Source organism: Chroicocephalus ridibundus, chromosome 5 (genome assembly GCF_963924245.1).
Source record: "Chroicocephalus ridibundus chromosome 5, bChrRid1.1, whole genome shotgun sequence".
NCBI classification, from domain to species: domain Eukaryota; kingdom Metazoa; phylum Chordata; class Aves; order Charadriiformes; family Laridae; genus Chroicocephalus; species Chroicocephalus ridibundus.
Genome location: NC_086288.1, coordinates 54,030,500 through 54,049,590, shown reverse-complemented (window position 1 = coordinate 54,049,590; position 19,091 = coordinate 54,030,500). Strand labels below are relative to the sequence as shown.

Here is a 19,091-nt window from a genome sequence, read left to right as displayed (position 1 = left end):
AACTGTGACCCCCCCCATCCTATCACTACACTCCCTGATCAAGAGTGCCTCCCTGTCTTTCCTGTAGGCTCCCCCATAGGTACTGGAAGGCCGCTATAAGGTCTCCCCGGACCCTTCTCTTCTCCAGGCTGAAGAACCTCAACTCTCTCAGCCTGTCCTCATATGGGAGCTGTTCCAGCCCCCTGATCATCTTCATGACCTTCCTCTGGACCCGTGCAAGCAGGTCCATGTCCTTCTTACGCTGGGGGCCACAGAGCTGAAATTTAAGTCTGACAGGTGCTTTCTGTTCTGTGATATTCCATACGGATATTTTAAAAAGAGTACTGTGAACTAAACTAAGGTGTAATTTGAATGGATAGATAACATTTATGTGCATAAATATCTTATTCCTTAAGAACAATTTTTCTAAATGCCCCAAATAACCTCTCAATCCAGGCAAAGTGATAATTCCCCACCAAGGGTCCTGGATGGAATGTTTAGAACCAGAGCTTAAAAGTCAACAGTAAAAGGAAAACCAAAAGGGTTGTGGGGGGTTCTTTTTTTCGAGTTTTTTTTGTCCTGTTCTTGAGGTTGGATTAAAAAAAGTACAAGCCTTTCATTTCAGACTCAGACAAATAATGTCATTTGCCTTCCAGAGCAACCCTCCATCAGAAGAAAAGCTACAGCAGTTTTCTTTATCAACTAACAGCACCTCTGGCTCCTCTATAAATTCACCGGGAACATCCCTTCTTCATTACCCGTTACATTTGCTTCATGAGATGGAAACCTTCTGTTTGAGTAAAAAGATGTTAATATCAAGAATTACCAGTATCATCTGCTTAGTTCATACAAATGTTCATTTTTTTCAACAAAGACATAGGCCACATTCCAACTCTGAACCAAAAATGTACAGCTCTGATAAAAGATATTATTCTGCATGAAGGAATTAGCAGGAAATTATCTCTATGTTGACACTGAAATCTTTCATCTACAGCTAAAGGCGCTGACTGAAAATCAAAATAAATAGATATGAGACCCAAATGCCTTTTACTCACTAAGTATTTGAGAAACAGGACAGAAGTATTGATTGCTGAAATGCTGTATCAAGTGATTTGGGGAGGGTGTTGTTCACAGCAGCCTGGAGGGGAATTAAATTTGCAATCTTCTCTGAGCAGGATTAAAGGAGAAGCAGATGAGCACAGCAGCACCCCACCGGAATTAAGAGATTGGAGTCCAAATTGTTTTTTTGCCAAACCCTTCTTGTGTCGCTTCAGTCAAAACACTCAGGGTTGGATTTAAAAACTCAGATGAAAGTAAAGAAAACAAGTATTTAGCTGCCTCTAAATATCCCATGAAGCATTATTCCTGGTTTTTAAGTGCCTAAAGCTGACCCCTGCTCCCTCCCTGCCTTGCGTCTGTGTGTAAAATACAGTGACCAGGAGTACTTGAGTGCTGGTGTTGGGGGAAGGGCAATATAACGCGGTAATAAGTAATACGGTAATACATGCGGTGTTCAGAGAACTGCAAAGGTGTGAGCTATAAATTTACTCTTGATACGAAGTTTGGTGGTGTTTGGGTTTTTTTTTTTTCCCCTAAGAACTGGTGATTCACTACAAAGCCTCGTGGGGGCCTGAGACCTCGATAGTCCTTTCCACAGAAAGGATGAGAGAAAGGGCGACTGTGAAATAGGGACTGCAGAAGCTTTCCCCATCCATCCTTCCCACCAGGCTGGGCAGCAGGGAAGAGCAATTCCCCAGCCCCAGCCCTGCCAGCGTCCAGGCACCGTGGCAGGAGGGAGCACACGTGCCCAAACGGGACAGGCAACAAACCTGCAACTGTACGTTAAGTATCTAGTGGTAACCTGTGCATTTCTCAATTAGCAGCTTGTGTTAAAAGCTGCTTCAAATGTGTTTGCATGCTTTATGGCGCCTTGTCATTAGAACACAATACCTTTTCCTTCCATACATCTCACAACAAAGCAGAAGATCACAAGGATAAAGGGAAAGCTAAAGAGGTTTTGCCTTAAATGTCCACATTAGGTAGTCCCTCAAGCCCTCCAGCTGGCCATACAGAGGGCCGATGCGTCCCCACGCCAGCACACACGAGCCCAGTCGGGATTTTCTGCACCAAGCAGGTCCAGTCACTCCCCCAGAAATGCTGCCTGCTCTTTGCAAGCCCTCTGCTGTGGCTCCTACAGCAGGGCACTGCTACCGCTTCCCTCTTCAGTTCCTATACCGTAACACAGGCAATTCAGCAAATTCAATAAATCTCTATGTCAGTAGGTCTCTATTTAGTTGAATGCATTCATATAGTCCAACAATACTAAATAACAAGGTCCAAGAATCACGTTTCTTTTTGAATTCCATACCTGTGTCTACTGCTTATAAAAAACATCTTTTACAGTGCCTTTCCTTTAACTATAAGGAAAGGATTGCACACCTTTTCCAGCACTTCTTACAGATCATAAAGAAAACAGAAACCTATAGCTGACAGAGGACAGCAGGCAGACAGCACAACTTTGCTTTTACTGCCAGTTAGAGTTTACGGGGTCAGAGATGAAGGAGAGGCGTTATCCAGCAGGATGTGAATGCAACCGTGCCCAAGAGATGCAGCACAGCACAAGTGCTCAACACGCAAGAGCTCCAAATCTCACCGTACGCTCAGTGCAAAATTCACATCACGTAAAGGAGCCCAGCACGAGCTAACCTCCCGCCCTTGTTATTATAATAAAATATTTACCGAACCCAAAGCCAGTTAGTAAACATCTCCGTTGAATTTTAGGGACTGTTACCGCAGCAACATAAAGGCTATTTTTGTATGGGTTTAGCAAGATTACAATGAGAAAGGATATAGGAAGAGCATTCCAACAAATCTGCATAAAGCAACAGGTATTATTTTTTTTCATTACAAGCTAATATAAATCTAAAATAAATCTAAATTAACTAAAATGAGGGAAGTTTTCAAATTGAGCTGTCAGGTAAGTGCTGGTATCATGATAATTTCCAAATCATCATTCATATAATTAAAAGAATACGAAACAGAATTTAAAATAAACGTTTAACCATCTTCCTCCACTCAGCTGCGTTTCCACATAAACATAGAATAATTATTCTCATAACAGTATCAGCGATTTAGTTACTGCAGCTACGGGTGAAAAACAAGTAATTTCAGGTCTAGGCTCTCCAAAATGTGGAGTCGTCACACTGTACCTGTATCTTCCGGCATTCCCACGTTAATTCCCTTGGTGAGGGGAAAACGCCACCAGAAGCACCGCTGCTGGGTGTCTGGCCAGCACGAGGAGCTCCTCCGGAGCACCCGGGGAGTGGGAGCTGGGACAGCGTGCCGGTACGGAGCGCTCCGACACCAGCATGCCCAGGGGTCAGATGACTCCTGCAGCACCCACGCACAGGCGGGAGGCGAGCCAACACCTCGCCGCCGGGTAAAAATAGTGTCCTGCAGGAGCCTAAATATTGTCACGTCCACGGGGTGGGCCACGGAGGGACCGGACGCAGGACGTGCCAGCGACGGCTGTCTTGGTGTGGGGTGATACCACCTTCCATAGCCACTGCTGGGTGGTGCTGGGCACCTGGGGAAAAAGGCTTAACGAAGGACAAACTGCAAAATGCCCTGCCATAAAATTAAAAATATGGGCTGAGGTAGCTGAGAAATCCCTCTAGCCATCCCCCCGGTCCAGGCAGTCCCTGTGCCCCTGGTGCCGGGGAGCACGGCACTGATTTCAGCACAAAATGCTGTAAGCATTTCTCCCTCCCAAAGGCAGTCAGTGAGATACCTGGCAGCCAAAAATCTCTCCCCTGATTGCTCATACGGAGTTGGACTGCCTATCACTGCAATAACAGCAATGTGTTGAGCTATTTAAAGCAATACTTGCTTGCCCAGTTATCATGTGAATACTCCACGAGGATTAAAATCTGTAGCTCTTACTTGCTTTGGACTAAATTTGTATGAAGGCAGTAACGTGTGCATTGGAAAAGGGACTGATGGCTTGGAGAACAAACTGACTGAACCTGGAATAAAGTGGTGAGATAGGAACAGGATTGCACCTCCCTTTTTCACAATGCAGATTATTTTTTTCCCCCCGCAGGCTTCACAGAAGCCAAAACACTCTCCCCCGCACTTCCATTGCTCACCATCCTTTACCAACCATTGCCTACTTGGTTACAAAGCAGCAAAGAAACAGCTTTTTTCTCTCTTTTGACAAACAGAAACTAGTCAGGGGTGTAAATGTGAAAACAGGTTTCCACAGCTTCTGATGCTGCTGAGGGAGGGCTGTGAAAACAACACAGTTTGTGTAGCACCGTGCACAAAAAGCACAGTAAGTTTACTCTGCTACATAGGTTGAGGAATATTTTGCACTGCACCACATTAAAATCTATAGAACTGCTCCAAGCTGCATGGAAGACTGTCTCTCCATCGACTCCAACAGTCTATCCTGAATCATTTTGCAGGATGTTCAATACCTTCCAATCCTCACCAAAACCCAAACAATTTTATTTAACACTTGAAATATTGCTTTTTTTCTTTATTTGAAAAAGGAAAAGGCTTATTTGTGTAGAATAAAGTGCAGATTTTATGGTTTAATGAAAGTCTTATGAATTTTTTTTAAGCTCTTACCAGCTCACTATGGATGAATTCTTATAAAGACTATATAAAGAGGGGGTGGAGGTTCTTTTTTTTTTTTTTTAAGACAAAAGGCATCAATCTTTCAACAGCATCTATATGCAATTACAATCAAGTTTGAAAAATATTTCATGATGAGAAGCCAGAAACAGCTGATAGTTCATAGACCTTACAGAAACGCCCATCAACAGCAGCAAAAATCAAGAATTCCCCTGCGTTTCAGAACGTTTCCCTTTGGTTTCTTACATACAGAAAATATCTTTACATTTTGTAATGGATATGAAATAAAGTATTGCTTTGTTTGTCCAGTATTGACTATTGGGAATGGAAAGAGCATTTCTATAAGGCCAGCTGAGGAGCTCTGACTGCAGAAATCCATGTGGTGACACACCACTGTCCTGGGCCATGCCAGATGTGGTCCTGGCTGACATGGCCTGAAGACCCAGAGGGAAGATCGGAAGGTTCTGCACATTGAATCATAACTATGAATTATTCCATTTTTGAAAATTCTTGTATATGCACTATCTTGCAGCAACTGACTTTCAGCATTAAAACCTTATGGCAATGTTTTATTTTGTTCAATGCTGTCATGCTGTCTGCGTGAGGCCAAATCCGTCCCCATGCTCTTTTGGATCGTCACCAGCCACCCTGGCTGAGCTTTCCAGATATCTGCAGGATTTGGCCTACTTAGTTTTTCCCAGTGGCTACTTCAGCTTGGCAGAAACACAGAAGGCACTTTGCTAAATAGCAACGCTCTGAAGGAACGTAAATTAATAGGCAGGAAAAGTGAAAGCACTTTCACTCTAACCCAGCCTTCCCTGCTGCTCGCCAGGCTTTCTCCTTTTCAAGGCTAAATGCTATATAACCCACATTTTGATGTTATACGATCTTAACGCAGTCGCACAGTGTACTAATTTGTATTTACAATTCGAGGCATGATCCTCGAGCCTCCCCTGCGGTCTCACCGCTTGGCTACAGCAAAGGAGAAATCACACTCAAGGAGCTCGGAGGGTTTTGATGGCATTGCTGTGAAACTCCGGCACCAGCCATGGGCTTGACAGGCACAAAGCACAAGGCTACTGCACTTCATTAGCGTGATGGGCTGACTCGGGGGAGCGTGACAAGGGATAGCAGCAAGAGCACCACAGGCGAGACAGCTCAGACACCGCCTGCTGACGGTCCTGCTGCAAATGATCCAAAAAGCAGTGCACCTTTAACCTGGTTTCTCAAACCAACACAAGCCAAACACCTGCAGTTCCCCTTGTTTTGAACGTATTAACAGAACGCTGCCCTTGCTATAGGAAAGGATGAGGCACTTGGCTCCTCTAACAACATCAAGTTGAAGTTCTGGTAGCCACAGCAGAGCCCTCACCCATCCTCTGTTTCAGGTTCCCTTTCACCAAGGTTACATTGCCGAGGTCAACGCCTTCCCTGACATCTTTGCAAACAGCAGCCAGACAGCTTAGCAACCAATTTAGGCCACACTGAAATGGATTAGTTGGCTGCAAACTCTTTATAGCCTATGGTACCATTGGTTGTAAATGGCATTTTTAAAGGATTTCAGATCCGGTCCTAATTAACTCATGGTTTTTTCCTCTACTCACTTCCCTCTTTCCAGTAAGAGTGAATGTCAATAGTAATTGAAGGTGACGGTATGGAGTCGAACCCTGCCCCCATGCTCACAGCACCTCACCAGACCAGGTTAGTGTTTATCTGGATTTTCTATTGAGGATAATATGATCCCAAACAAACAAAACAAATGCAGTAAAATTAAGTACATTTCTGTGTGTAATGATACAGATTTTGGCAATGTTTGATCACTAGGACAAAAATAAAATTTAAAAACAGATGTTTCCTTTTAATTATCATCCTTTATTAATTGATCTGATGTATTCCGCAATGGTTGTGTTCAAAGTTGGCACTTTTGCTGAACAGTCCTTGCCCTCAAACACTTATGATGCAAATAAAGCGGACGAACACACGGTAGAACTGAAAACAAACAATATAAGGGTAAGGTTTAATGAGAGAGTTGGATAAACGGTGTCTCTACAACTAAACCCTCATCTTCCAACTTTCTGCCCAGCCTCTCTTGTGTCAATCCCATCCCTGCTGGGAATGGACTTGCAGAGTCACCCAACCATTGCCTCAGCGACCAGTTGTACTCTGCCAAAACCAAACCTGCTCAGAAACAGCCTGAATTTAAACTTTTGGCTCTCAAGCACCTCCATCCTCAAGTCCACACCTGAGAAAACATTTTGCATCACCTGCACAGCAATGAGCCGTATACAAGGGCATCTTTAATTGAAACACACACACAAGCAAGTCAGAGAAAAATAACAATTTGTGGGCTCTTGTAGTACAAGGCACTGAAGGATAAGACACCAACAGCGCTACATATTTATAAAGCAGGAAAACTTAAAATGTGAGATCAGGCTGAGAATCCACTCTGAGCTCTGCATAACGAAGTGCAGGCAGCTGTGCTTGCTCCAGAGGTAAGTGGGTCACGAGTCCTTCTCTGCTCCCTGCTATCCCTCAGGAATAAAGAGCTTCCTTCAGCCCCGAAATTCGTGATGACAGGCCTTGTCTGCTGGCCAGCAAGTCAGATGAATGAAACCAGAACTTCTCCCACTCCCACCTCCTTTCTCCCAAGGGGGACCTTTCTACAGCAGACCTAGATCCAGACTGAAGGGTGGGTTATCCCCCTTTACTCCCCCAACTAGGATAAAAACACCATCTAGTAGTCTTCAGAAAACTGTGCACATGAAATAGTGAGCAGAAATCAAACATCAAGCCTGCAAAGCCTTCAGCAGAGATGTATAATGAGAAAAAGTTGTATATCAAACCCATAAATAGGGTGCAAGAAAATCCTTGTAGGGCTAAAAAAAATCTGAAAACCCTGTCTCATAATGAGGTGACAGAGTACTGGCATGTCCATAAAGTGGTCTGCAAAGTGACACTGGTCAGAGGGTAAAGGGATACAGTCTGGTTAGCAGCGAAGTGACAACAAGAGCCACAGCGATGGTACTGCAGGGCGCACGCCTTCAGAAATGAACCTGCTGCACAGGGAACCCGCTGACCTTACGAAACTGATAGGGATGGCCAGTAACAAATGGAGTAGCCATCAGGTAAGAAAAGACCTGCTTACATAGGGATTATAAATTGACACGTGCCATTTAGTGCAGAAAAACTGCCATGTAATAAGGATAAGGCAAGCAATTAGCAAAAGGTATTAGTTTCTAAAAGGTCAGGCACTACAAGGGTCTAATCAGAGAAAGGAATTGAGAGTGCAAGAGGGAAACTTAAACCGCCTGCTGAATACCTGGCCCTAAGCTGGGAAAGCAAACAGGGTAATGGGAGGTATTGTATTAAGGGAAGGCAACCCGGCTGCAATAGAAACGGTTCTGTAACAAGAACTGCCGAGATAAAACCCAGAATCCGAGCCCGGCATTTTATGGAAGGGAAACTGGAGAAACAGAACAAGGCAATAAGTGTCAGCTGGTGCAGCCAAAAATTGTATGTAGTAGGCATGGAAGTTAGAAAAGCTAATTTATACCCTTTAATACAGGAGGAATCAAAATACAATATTAATTTGACATTAAGGGGATCACAAATGGTGCAAGAAATGTGACAGGCATTGCAAAGACACCTAGATCATTTTTGGGTATTTCTTCTGGGAGTAAATTAATGCACAGAGCAGGTTTTGAAAATAGGTTTTTTCCCCCCCTCCCCCATGTGGGCTGATGCCACATGCACACAAAGAAAGAAAGAGATCACTAAATATTAATTTACCATTGTTTTACATATAAAATTACCATTTAAATTATCTGGATTTTTAATCAATGGAAATTTTGAGTGCTTAAATGGAGAATAAATTGAAGTATTAACTAAGCAATCAGATAGACTAAGAGATCTTCACTGCTTTACTCTTTTCTGGAAAGTTACACAGATATTGCCACAATTCTGCTATCACAAGCTACCTATTGTGCAAGATTATCAAATGATCATGTGGGTTGGGTGCTATTTGGAAAAAAGACTCAACCTGCTCTCTCACATGTTGCAATTACTACCCAGAAATTTAACTCTGGAAGTGTCTTACAAAGAACAAACAAACACCTTGAAAAAAATGGAAGCTTTTGAGAGTTAAGAGGCCTGGGACTAGGTTTAAGGAAAGACTCAGGTGCCTGAGATGCCATACACGTTAAGTCCAGTGCTGCAAGGCTGAACCCCCCCTTTTTAACAGCCTTCTCATGCCTGCTCCTTCGCACATCCAAAGGCAAAGCGAGCTGATTTTTCGCTTCCTATTTCCCAGCTGTCCCCAGAGGGCTGCAAGAAAAAGCCTTTGGCTTCCCCCCACTTTTCCATATGTAGTGGATGGTAAAGCAGCTGTATATGCTTGCTTGGAGGTTAAATCCTTTCTGCTAACGTGGGGTACCGAGTGCTCTTACTCGGTGTCATCCAGCAGATCTGAGGATCTTCCATTCGAAGAGCTACCTTCCTTGCTTTCCAAGGAGACATGACTAGAGACCTTTTTGGGACCTTGGCATATTTGTTGGAGGAAACCCAGAGAGACACTTCCCCCCCTGAGCCTGGGCTGCCTTGCTGCCCAGGCTCAGACCGCCTCCAACGCATGGCACCTCCAGGACAGGCACACACGGCAAACACACGGGCAGAAACAACTCTTTGCAAAAAATGGGCTACTGTCTCCCAGTTAGGGCGAGCTGAAAAAACTGGCAAGGTGAGTTTAACTGCGATAGATCTAATAGGGAACCACAGCTGCAAAATTCCACTTACGCAGGAGCTCAAGCAGCTGTGAGCCTAACCCCAGCCTCTGCCCAGACACCTCCATCCAGGTTTTCAAAGGTGAGGAGAGAGACGCTGAAAGCAGGGTCAGGATCCAGACTGTGAATCCCAAGCGTAAAGCCCTGAACAAAAAACCTGCCCGAGAGGGGATTTCAGACACGTCCTCGTCTTCAGCTCTCCACATCCTGTGCACACGCACCCGACTCCCAGCGCTTTAATCCTTGCATTGAGCCCAGAGTGACCAAGTCAGAAAACATTTTTCTGCCCGCTTTCCAAACCCCATTCTCTATAAAGGGATGTAGCTGCAAAGCAGCAGGTCAGATCCAAAGCCTACATAAATGCATTCATTTTGGTTCATGATCACCGAGGAATTTGTCAACAGCATGGAAGTGCTGTTTTGAAAGTAAGGATAAAAAAAGTCATCATTAGAAGGGTGATACTGTTGGACTTGACCCTGTTCCCAGTGAAGCCTACTGGTAAAACTATTATTGATCTGTGTGGAAGACTTTCAACAGCATTAATTTCTGATCTCAGTTCAGCCAAGTTTTGATCTTGGCAATTTACTCATCACTGTCAGAAAGTTTGGCCTTTCCCCTCTTTGCCTAAGGTTACAATTTCTCATTAGGAACATCTGAAATGAAATTATGTCTCTGAGCGCACTTTAATACCAAGAAACAAAGAAGAAAGATTTTTTTTTCTTGGAGTACATCTAAATTAAATTATATTCTTTATTGCTCAGTTCTAGCATAAGCAGGTCCAAAAATCTTAAGAATCAATTAAAAAAAACCCACCACCCTGGACTCTATGTCTATTACTGCTCCGCAACTCCCTGATAATCACTTCTAGCACCTCCACCAGTTATTCAAGTGCTATTCCTGCCAGTTCCCTCACCTTTAGGGCATTAAGCTATAGAGTGCCATGATCCTAGACCAGAAACCGGCATTTCAGTGCTACCTCCTGCTCCCCCAGCTCCATAACAGCAACCAGGCTGCACCCCTGGCCTGCCATGACTCCTCATGCTGGTATTTGCTCCGTCTGTGACATCAAATTGAGGAGGGGAACAAGCACATTCCCTGGCTCGGAAATGAGCAAGTGTTTGGAACTGGGGAAAAAAGCCCCACAGTTTAGATGGAATTTCCATGGCTCATTTCTCTCTCCATTCCCTGGTACAAACAGAATAACAACAACAATGCCTGCTTGTTATAGCAACACCAAAAAAGCAAAAGTGAGATAAAATAATGTAGAAAACAATAGTTAATTTTGTTAGCCAAGCCACAATGAATCACCTCTAATCATTAATTAAATTATAACTTACTAACTTTCCACTTACACTATATGAAATAGTGTTTCTAAAAGGATTACAAACAATAATTTAAAGACCTTTCCAAAGGTTCTGTCTTTTTTTATGTTGCATATGAAAATGTCTTAGATAATTACTCCGAAATATAAAACTGAACTCCCGTTTTTATTTCCTCTGCTTAATTTGGCATTAAGAGGGGATTAGCTGCTGTTTTATTGCAATCATACAGTTACTTCAAATATATATAGGTATTGACATTATGGAAGTCCTGGTGCTAAAGTCACAGTACTTTAAATAGGTGCAAATTAGTTAACTTTGGCGAAGTTGCCACAGCACGAGAATTTCTTCTTAGATGCAAATCTAATTGTGCTTCATCCTCATCAGATGTATCAGCACATCGCCTCCCTTTTCACACGCAGGCTACACAGTTTCTGCAATCAATTATCTTTCAACACCGCATTCATAGGAGAAATGTGTTATATTCACACAAACACAACCCCAGAGCCCGGGGCCACTGTGCTACTTCTTGCACAGTTCTGCAACTAACATTTCTACTGGCGACAGATACATTTTTGAGCTATCTACACAACACACTTTTTGACTGAGTTTTGGGTTGCTTAATTTGCAACATGACACCTTATTCAGCCAGTGAACGAGTTTCATGTCAAACCGAGTATTTTGGTCTGAAGCTTTATATTTGCCTTTTGCAGACAGGAGGGGAAGAAGCAACATCATCTGATAAAATTGGGTCTTATTTACAAAAGAAAGATATCCCACACTGTTTTTCCCAGGTAATGTACAGAAATACGATTCAGTGAAGGATGGATGAAAACGCAATTCCAAATCCCACGCTGGCCTCACTCCCCTGACTGGAACCACAGACAAACTAGGTTCACCGTGCTGAGGTAACAATAGTGAGATACATGCGCTGTGGGGGCAGGAGATGCTAGTCCCCATCCAGCCTCTGTACCCAGGTCACTTTTGCATGGAGACCCTAGTTTAGAGGGAGTGAGGGAAACTGGTGGCCAAGGTCTGGCCCCAGCGCCATGTTCAGGGAGAAGCTGTGGTGCGCACAAACAGGAGCTGCCACAGTCTTCGCATTGCCTGGATTTACTTAGTCCAACTCACTGGAAAAGAAGGAAGAGCAGCAGGCTCGGGGGGACCTCATCACAGTATTGCAGTATTTAAAGAGCAGCCACAAAGAGGATGGAGGCTCTCTCTTCACAAGGAGCCACACAGAGAAGACAAGAGACAACAGACACAAGTTGCACTGTGAAAGATTTCATCTTGACATAAGAAAGAAATTTCTCACAGCGAGAACAATAATTCCCTGGAACAACCTCCCTGGGGATGTGGTAGAGTCCCCATCACTGGACGTTTTCAAGATGTGATTGGAAAGGTTTCTAGGTGATGTCATCTTAGGCTCCCTTTCCCACAAAAGGCTGGGCCAAGTGATCTTTCCAGGTACCTTCTAACCTGACTTGTTCTATGATTCTGTGAATAAATGCTGCCCTGCATGATGAAAAGTGTGATTCAGAAATTCACTTCTGTTCACCAAGGGGGACAGAGAAGGTTGGAGAAAAGCGCCAAAAAATGCTTTTCAAGTCAAAACAAAAGAAAGCAAAAGAAACCGGTTTTAGGTACTTTCTTAATCCAAATTGGCTTTTAGTTTCACCGGGGCTGAACCTGGTAAGTCCTCACATTCCATGCAATAAAATGAATTAATCTAAAATTGTAGCCAAGACCTGGTGAACACCAGCTACCTTTACAAGAGCATTAAAAAAAACCTTTATTTTCCTCAAGAGAAGCCTTTACCTCTGTCCCTAACATAGAAAAGCCTAGAGAGTCGCTGCGACGCAGAGGCTGGCAGCCCCAGCGCCCACCCCACCGGGCAGATATGGGTCACTCTTCCTCTGCACCAAGGGAAGGCAACGGGGAGGTTTATCTGGCTGCAAGCTGCTCCCATTGCCAATAATCCTACTGATTCGAGTCTTTAATAACAACCTACTAAGACGACAATTACGGAGGATGCTATTACTAAGATGACAATTATGTAGGATGCTATTCCTTGACCTATATCCCGCTGAAGCGGAGTCGGTCTGTCGGGCCATCACTGACGCAGCTGTCCTGGCTCATGGACTCCACTTGTGACACTGCCTACACGTTTTACCACGTCCCCTTCTTGCTGTACGCATGGCTCTGAGGCTGTATCCACAGCCATTACTCCTGAACCACTTCCAGCTCCCTTCCGCTTTCCCACAAGGGATGACCAGGACCAAAATTTGGCTCTGCTCTACTCTAAAGCGTGACACAAAAATACCAGTTTTAATGAGAAGCCCAACTTTAGTTTAATGCAACACACAGGAAGAGCAAGGCATCCATGCTACCGCTGCACATTTCCAGTGCTTATTTCTAAAACAGAATATAAGCACAGATAATTCTCTTCCCAGTCCAACTACTCATAAAGTAAATGATGAGTCAGACGGTAAATGCCCTTTCTATGGCAGCCCATTTCTCTCTATCATTTAGAGTGACAGCCCTGCTCTCACTGAATTAAAAAAGGACAATTCTGCTTTGTAATGAATGGAATCAACATTCGCTCCAGTATGACTCGTTTTCTGCACTGCTAAGCACTATTAGTATCTGTACTTCAAAACCTTTTGTTTTAATAGTGTTTCTGCAGGAACAGGCCTGAATTTCAAAAAGTTATTTTGTTTTTCCGGATACTCTTAAAACATGGACATGAACATAGCACTAAGTGAGCTGCCTAAGGACAACATACACTAATAAAGTTAATCTGATCAAGCTGCAAGAAGTGAGTATCATTTAAATATTCAAAGCATGATACCTAACTCTGTGAAAGGACTGATGAGGTCCTCAGGGTATGAAAAATGATAGGATGTGATTGAATTATCTCAGCAATATATTTTCTTACATAAAAGCTAGAAAAAGGACACAGCAGGAGCTAACATTTTAAATAAGCAGAGAACTAGGAGCAATTCCTTAATGCAATCCAATCCTTACATTTCTAATAATTTTAGGTACAATTGCCACTGAGGCTGTGCAAAATGAGACATCTTTTGGAAGTGCTTCTCTCCGCTGATTAACTTGCTTAAACAAGCCAGTGAGACATTAGGTGCCAAAAAAAAAAAATCTCTAAATTAGCCACCATGACTTGCAGAAACCCTTAATTTGACCTAGCTTCCAGACTCAGTCATTCCAACAACATTTTCCATACCGTCAATCACAAGCCATCCCCATCTCTTTAAGCTACTCCACTAGTAATACCTTCCTGTATCACTAAGCATTGGAAATTCCAGTGCTATCTCAATTTTAGTCCCTCTTCCAACACTGAGCTGAAATAAAGTTGAAAAGTCTAGCCTGAATTTCAGTCTGGAAGATGGGAATGACGTACGCTTATGCCCCAAGCCACACAGCTTGATGACCCCCATCGCGTCACAGTTTCACCATCTGACACCATGCTGACAGCCTGAGGCAGACGGGTTTTAACACCATGCATTGTATCACTGATTTCGGAATGACAATGCTTTTAGACAGTTTATATTTCCAAAGTTTCTATTTCCAAACTGTCTATGAGGAAGACTAGCATGGCATCTTTTCCAACAGCAACTGTAATCACCTGAGGAACAAGTTTTTAGTTCTTCAATCCATGAAAATGTGAGCTTTATACAAACAGAGAGATTGGGTACAGCTTCAGTCTCCCCTTGTTTACTAGGGTGAGAGTCATCTCACCTAACTCCAGGCATCCAAAAATTAGGAGGGGGGAGGCACGGTGCAAGCCTGAGTGCATAACTGCTCACTCTGTTTTCTGTGCTTGTTTAAAAATTTTGTTGGGATTGTGAGTTTCTTTTATTTCCTATGCAAACCATGTCTGAATCTCCTACATCTGTCACTCAGGTGCCAGCTCTCCTGATCCTCCTCATCAATGCTTCTTGTTATTCCACCATGGGAACCCTGTAAACACGAAACTCTCATCCTTCATTACAAAGGGAAAAATACAGCCTTCTAACCCACCAGAATTATTTGAGAATTGTGCATAGTCATTTTAAACAAATATAATACTTTTTGCAAGTTAGATTTTCTAACAATTTGGTGATGCTGGAAACACTTCAGCATCACGTTTTCAATCCATTATTTCAGCAACGCACTGAAGTGCAGTAGAGTAGCTCTTTGTGCTATTTCCCCTTTCAAGTAGCTCTACGTAATTTTGAACTTTTAATTGTGAATTATCCCAATTAATGACTATGTAGTCTTTTTCTAGCATCTTTCTTGGATTTTGTTAATGTGAATCCATTAACAGTCTTTCATATTTTCGGATGCTCATACTAGTAGAGCATATACCAATACGATCACCAACAAAGAATGAAAAAAATCTAGTGCAGTATTCCAGCTGTATTGAAGTGAATGGAAATATTCTATGTATAATAGATGTCTATCTTGATAGGTTTGGTGGGTCACAACGCTACCTCTTTGGAGGAATGATCATAATTACTTTTTATGTCTATAAAACGCCAACTTTCGTTTGCCAAAACGCTACTGCCAACAGCAATACAAGTTTAATCAGCAGAAAGTTAGCAATTCCCAAACAAAATCACTTAGCCAGACCATTGTGTATGAAACTACACGCAAATATATTTTATTCAAAGCAAAGGTATTTATAAGGGTTTAAGCATTGCTCTCGGGCAGGAATTAATACTACGTGGGACTGTGTAACAAAAATGAAACATCTCTAATCTCTAAGTTTTAAACTTAGGCAATGGAAGAAGAAAGTCTCTTTCTGAATAAGTATTCCCATGATGTTACACACTCTTACTTCCAGATTCTGATTAAACAAGTTCAGGATATAACCCAACATTAAATACATGTGCAAACTGTGTCTTTAATATAGACTCATATCAAAACTTTACAGATTAAGGGAAAAAGAAAGAAAAACAAAGCCACCTCTCTTAGTGGAAGGTCTACGAAATGATAGAAAACCTCTGCATATAAACAGCTGGGAACACTGGCAAACACAGGTACCACCCTGAGAACAGAGAACTACCAGGGGAAAGGCAAAACCCACCCATTACTACATCCAATGGGAAAAGAAGAGCAACAGGTTCCCTGATGTGGAGAAACTGCTGAAACAGATATTTCTGAATCAGGAGATTGCCCCCTGTTCTTTGGCCCTGCTATTCGCAGCAAAAGTGGCCTTTCTTCATGTTCTTTTCTTATGAAAATGTAATTTTGCAAGGAATATCTGCATTTGTTGTCAACCCAATGCAGAATTCTTTCACCAAAATAATAAGTGCTCAAAATGCTAGCAAAACATTCACAAAAGAAAAAGGAGCAATACTGTGTCACTCTATGATTACTACCTATTATCTAAAAATCTAAGATTTTTTGATAAAATATTCTTTGCTCAAGATGGGGTCATGGAGGTTTTCTGTACACATAGTAATAATATTACCTTCATTAATAAATACACCACTAAGATAGTGCCATTTAGTATGGCACTTATGAAAGCAGCAGAATCTCTGCACCTGTAGCTCAAGAACATTTTCTGCCGTGTTTACAATTTGCTTCTTTTAAGCCTCCATTTAACTTTCTTTCCAATCGCGGGTCAAATCTGTCACCTAATTCAGGCCATCAGTCCAATCACTGCCAGACTGCTAGCACCGTTATACCTATAAAGATGTAATCAACACTTATTTATAAATTGAGTAGGCCAATTCCAGTTATGAGTTCCACTGAGCAGCAGGGAAGGGTAAAGGAAAATTGCTGTAAGTCATCTCTTTGCCCTCCAGATAGACAGCCCATGTCCCCAACGCTACAGCACTGTAACAGCAGTCCCCTAAGGATCCTCCAGCACTGATAGATTTCCCATGTCCATATTTGGAAGTAATAATTATTAATTAATTCATGAAATTAGTTTATTTTCCTTCTTATCCCAGTTTCTGATAATTAATAATAATTATAATCAATGTGAAAGCTACTGAGACAGTTTTTCATTCATTCTGTATGTTCCCTTTGCAACCAGTGAGATTACATCTGTACAAAGTTAGAATTATAACAATCACTTAAAAGGGTATTCTTCTACTCACACAGTAAGATTTCGTTGTTTTACTTAAAGCACTGATCCAAAACTTTTCAAACACACTCAGACCTACTCAAAGGCTTTAATGCTTATATGCTAATCCTAAACTCTTGTATGTATCAGTCCATTTATTAGTTGTATGATGAGGTATGGACACAATTAGAAAGTGTAACAAAATAAATTTTGCTTTTTAAAACTTGAAATTGCCCTAATCTTTAAAAACCTCCTTCAATATCTCTTCCAGTCATTTTAGAGATCTTTTACACCAATGGGATTCTACCTCTCCTATCTAGGAATTCACTATACATTTTGCACTCACTCCACAAGAAAATAATGGTCCCAAGATTCAACTTTAAATCAAGACACTATCTTAAAACTGGCCTAATTGTAGTAATGACATAGTAAATTAAAAATTAGAAGCTGGGTACTCTACCATACAGAAAATCTACAGAAAATTGGAAATGTATTGTCTTTATTCTCAGGTCAGATGTCTAAGAGATTAGATCTTTTAATTATGTCACAGAATGGGGAAAAGAAGCCTTGAATCCATTCAGCTGTTCAGTTTATGACCTGGAGAATTAGATCTGACCCCTTACAAAGTACATCTAAGCATCATGAACACCCCGAGACATAGCTATGTTTTTAAAACAGTCATGTAACTCTCATCTGGGATATCACTATGCTACAGAATAACTGAGTTTCCACTGAAAATGTACATGTCTGTATTTTTGAGAGTGCTGCACAAGAGTCCCAGAAGCATTGCCCTGCTGTCCTACTCCAGCTTTAAATATAATTTTAATCATGTCGACATCAAGTTTAGCACTCCCACATGCTATATTTAGAACTGCAGAATAATTTAGGTTGGAAGGCACCTCTGGAGGTCAACTAATCCAGCCTCCCGCTCAGCACAGATCCCACTAGATCAGGTTGCTCAGAGCCTTGTCACATCCAGATCTGAAAACCTCCAAGGATGGAAGGCCACCACTTCCCTGGGCAACCTGCTCCAGTGCTTTCTGACTTTCTCGGGAATTTTGTTTCCCCTTATACCTAATCAGAACTTGCCATGTCACAAGCTGTCACTGTTGACTCTTGTCTTTTTGCATGCATCTCTGAGAAGAGCCTGGCTCCATCTTCTCTACAGCCCACCAGCAGGGACATGAAGAGGGAGATTACCTGCTCAAGTGGGTCCAGAGGAGGGCTACGAAGATGATCAGAGGGATGGAACACTTCCCGTATGAGGACAGGCTGAGAGAGCTGGGGTTGTTCACCCTGGAGAAGAGAAGGCTCCGGGGAGACCTTATAGTGGCCTTCCAGTACCTAAAGGGGGTCTAGAGGAAAGATGGGGAGGGACTCTATCAGGGAGTGTAATGATAGGATGAGAGTTAACAGTTTTAAACTGAAAGAGGGGAGATTTAGATTAGATATCAGGAAGAAATTCTTTACTCTGAGGGTGGTGAGACACTGGAACAGGTTGCCCAGAGAAGTTGTGGGTGCCCCATCCCTGGAAGTGTTCAAGGCCAGGCTGGATGGGGCTTGGAGCAACCTGGTCTAGTGGAAGGTGTCCCTGCCCATGGCAGGGGGGTTGGAACTAGATCTTTAAGGTTCCTTCCAACTCAAACCATTCTATGATTCTATGACAAAATTTCCCCCTCAACCTCCTGAAGGAGCCTGGCTCCTGCACCCCCTCCTCGTGCACTCAGCCCCCTGCCATCCAGGCATCCCATCCACAGATCTGCTCCACATTGTCCCAGCAGCAGGACCCTGGCACAACAGCAAAACAGATCATCACAAGTGAGTGAGGACACACACTTTAAAGCAGGGTGACTAAAATTAGCCTTCCAAACTCATATTTAGCATCTATGGAAAAGTGACCTGGTATTCAGTGCTGCTGAACACCTTTCACCCAGAGCATCTTTGCCCATCTAGTGTTTGGGGTTTTTTTGGGTGGTTTTGTTTTTTTTTTTTTTTAAACAAGGCTAACATTGTACTACATACCATAAGTAATATTGCAAAACTTCTCTCTGGATCTGCCATAAAGAGCTTGGGATGTCCTGGAGGGTCAACATTTCTGATCTGAACTTGTACATGTAGACCATTTGATTCCTAACAGAATAAAAGCTAATTTTAGGCACGCTCATGTATAAATGGCTAAATGAATGACTTTGTCTTTTTTTTTTCAGACATAAGTGTCAGAATAAATTTCTTGTCTCATAGTGCTATCAATCACAACGAATATGCCTATTTCCATTGACGCTGCCTGCCTTCGGATTTGCAGCA

At 42.5% G+C, this 19,091-nt stretch overlaps 1 protein-coding gene across 9 annotated transcripts in view; it reads right to left on the bottom strand.

Moving 5' to 3' along the window:
• Positions 1-19,091, bottom strand: part of ABLIM2 (actin binding LIM protein family member 2) — a 148,064-nt gene that overhangs the window by 113,838 nt on the left and 15,135 nt on the right. The window contains exon 1 of one of the 9 annotated variants that reach the window (XM_063337141.1): positions 3,189-3,318. The exons of the other annotated variants lie outside the window; for them this stretch is intronic. Within the exon in view, the coding sequence (XP_063193211.1) occupies positions 3,189-3,204 (16 nt within the window). The 5' untranslated portion in view covers positions 3,205-3,318. Of the gene's footprint in view, positions 1-3,188; positions 3,319-19,091 lie in introns of those variants that run through there. 9 annotated transcript variants of the gene reach the window in all.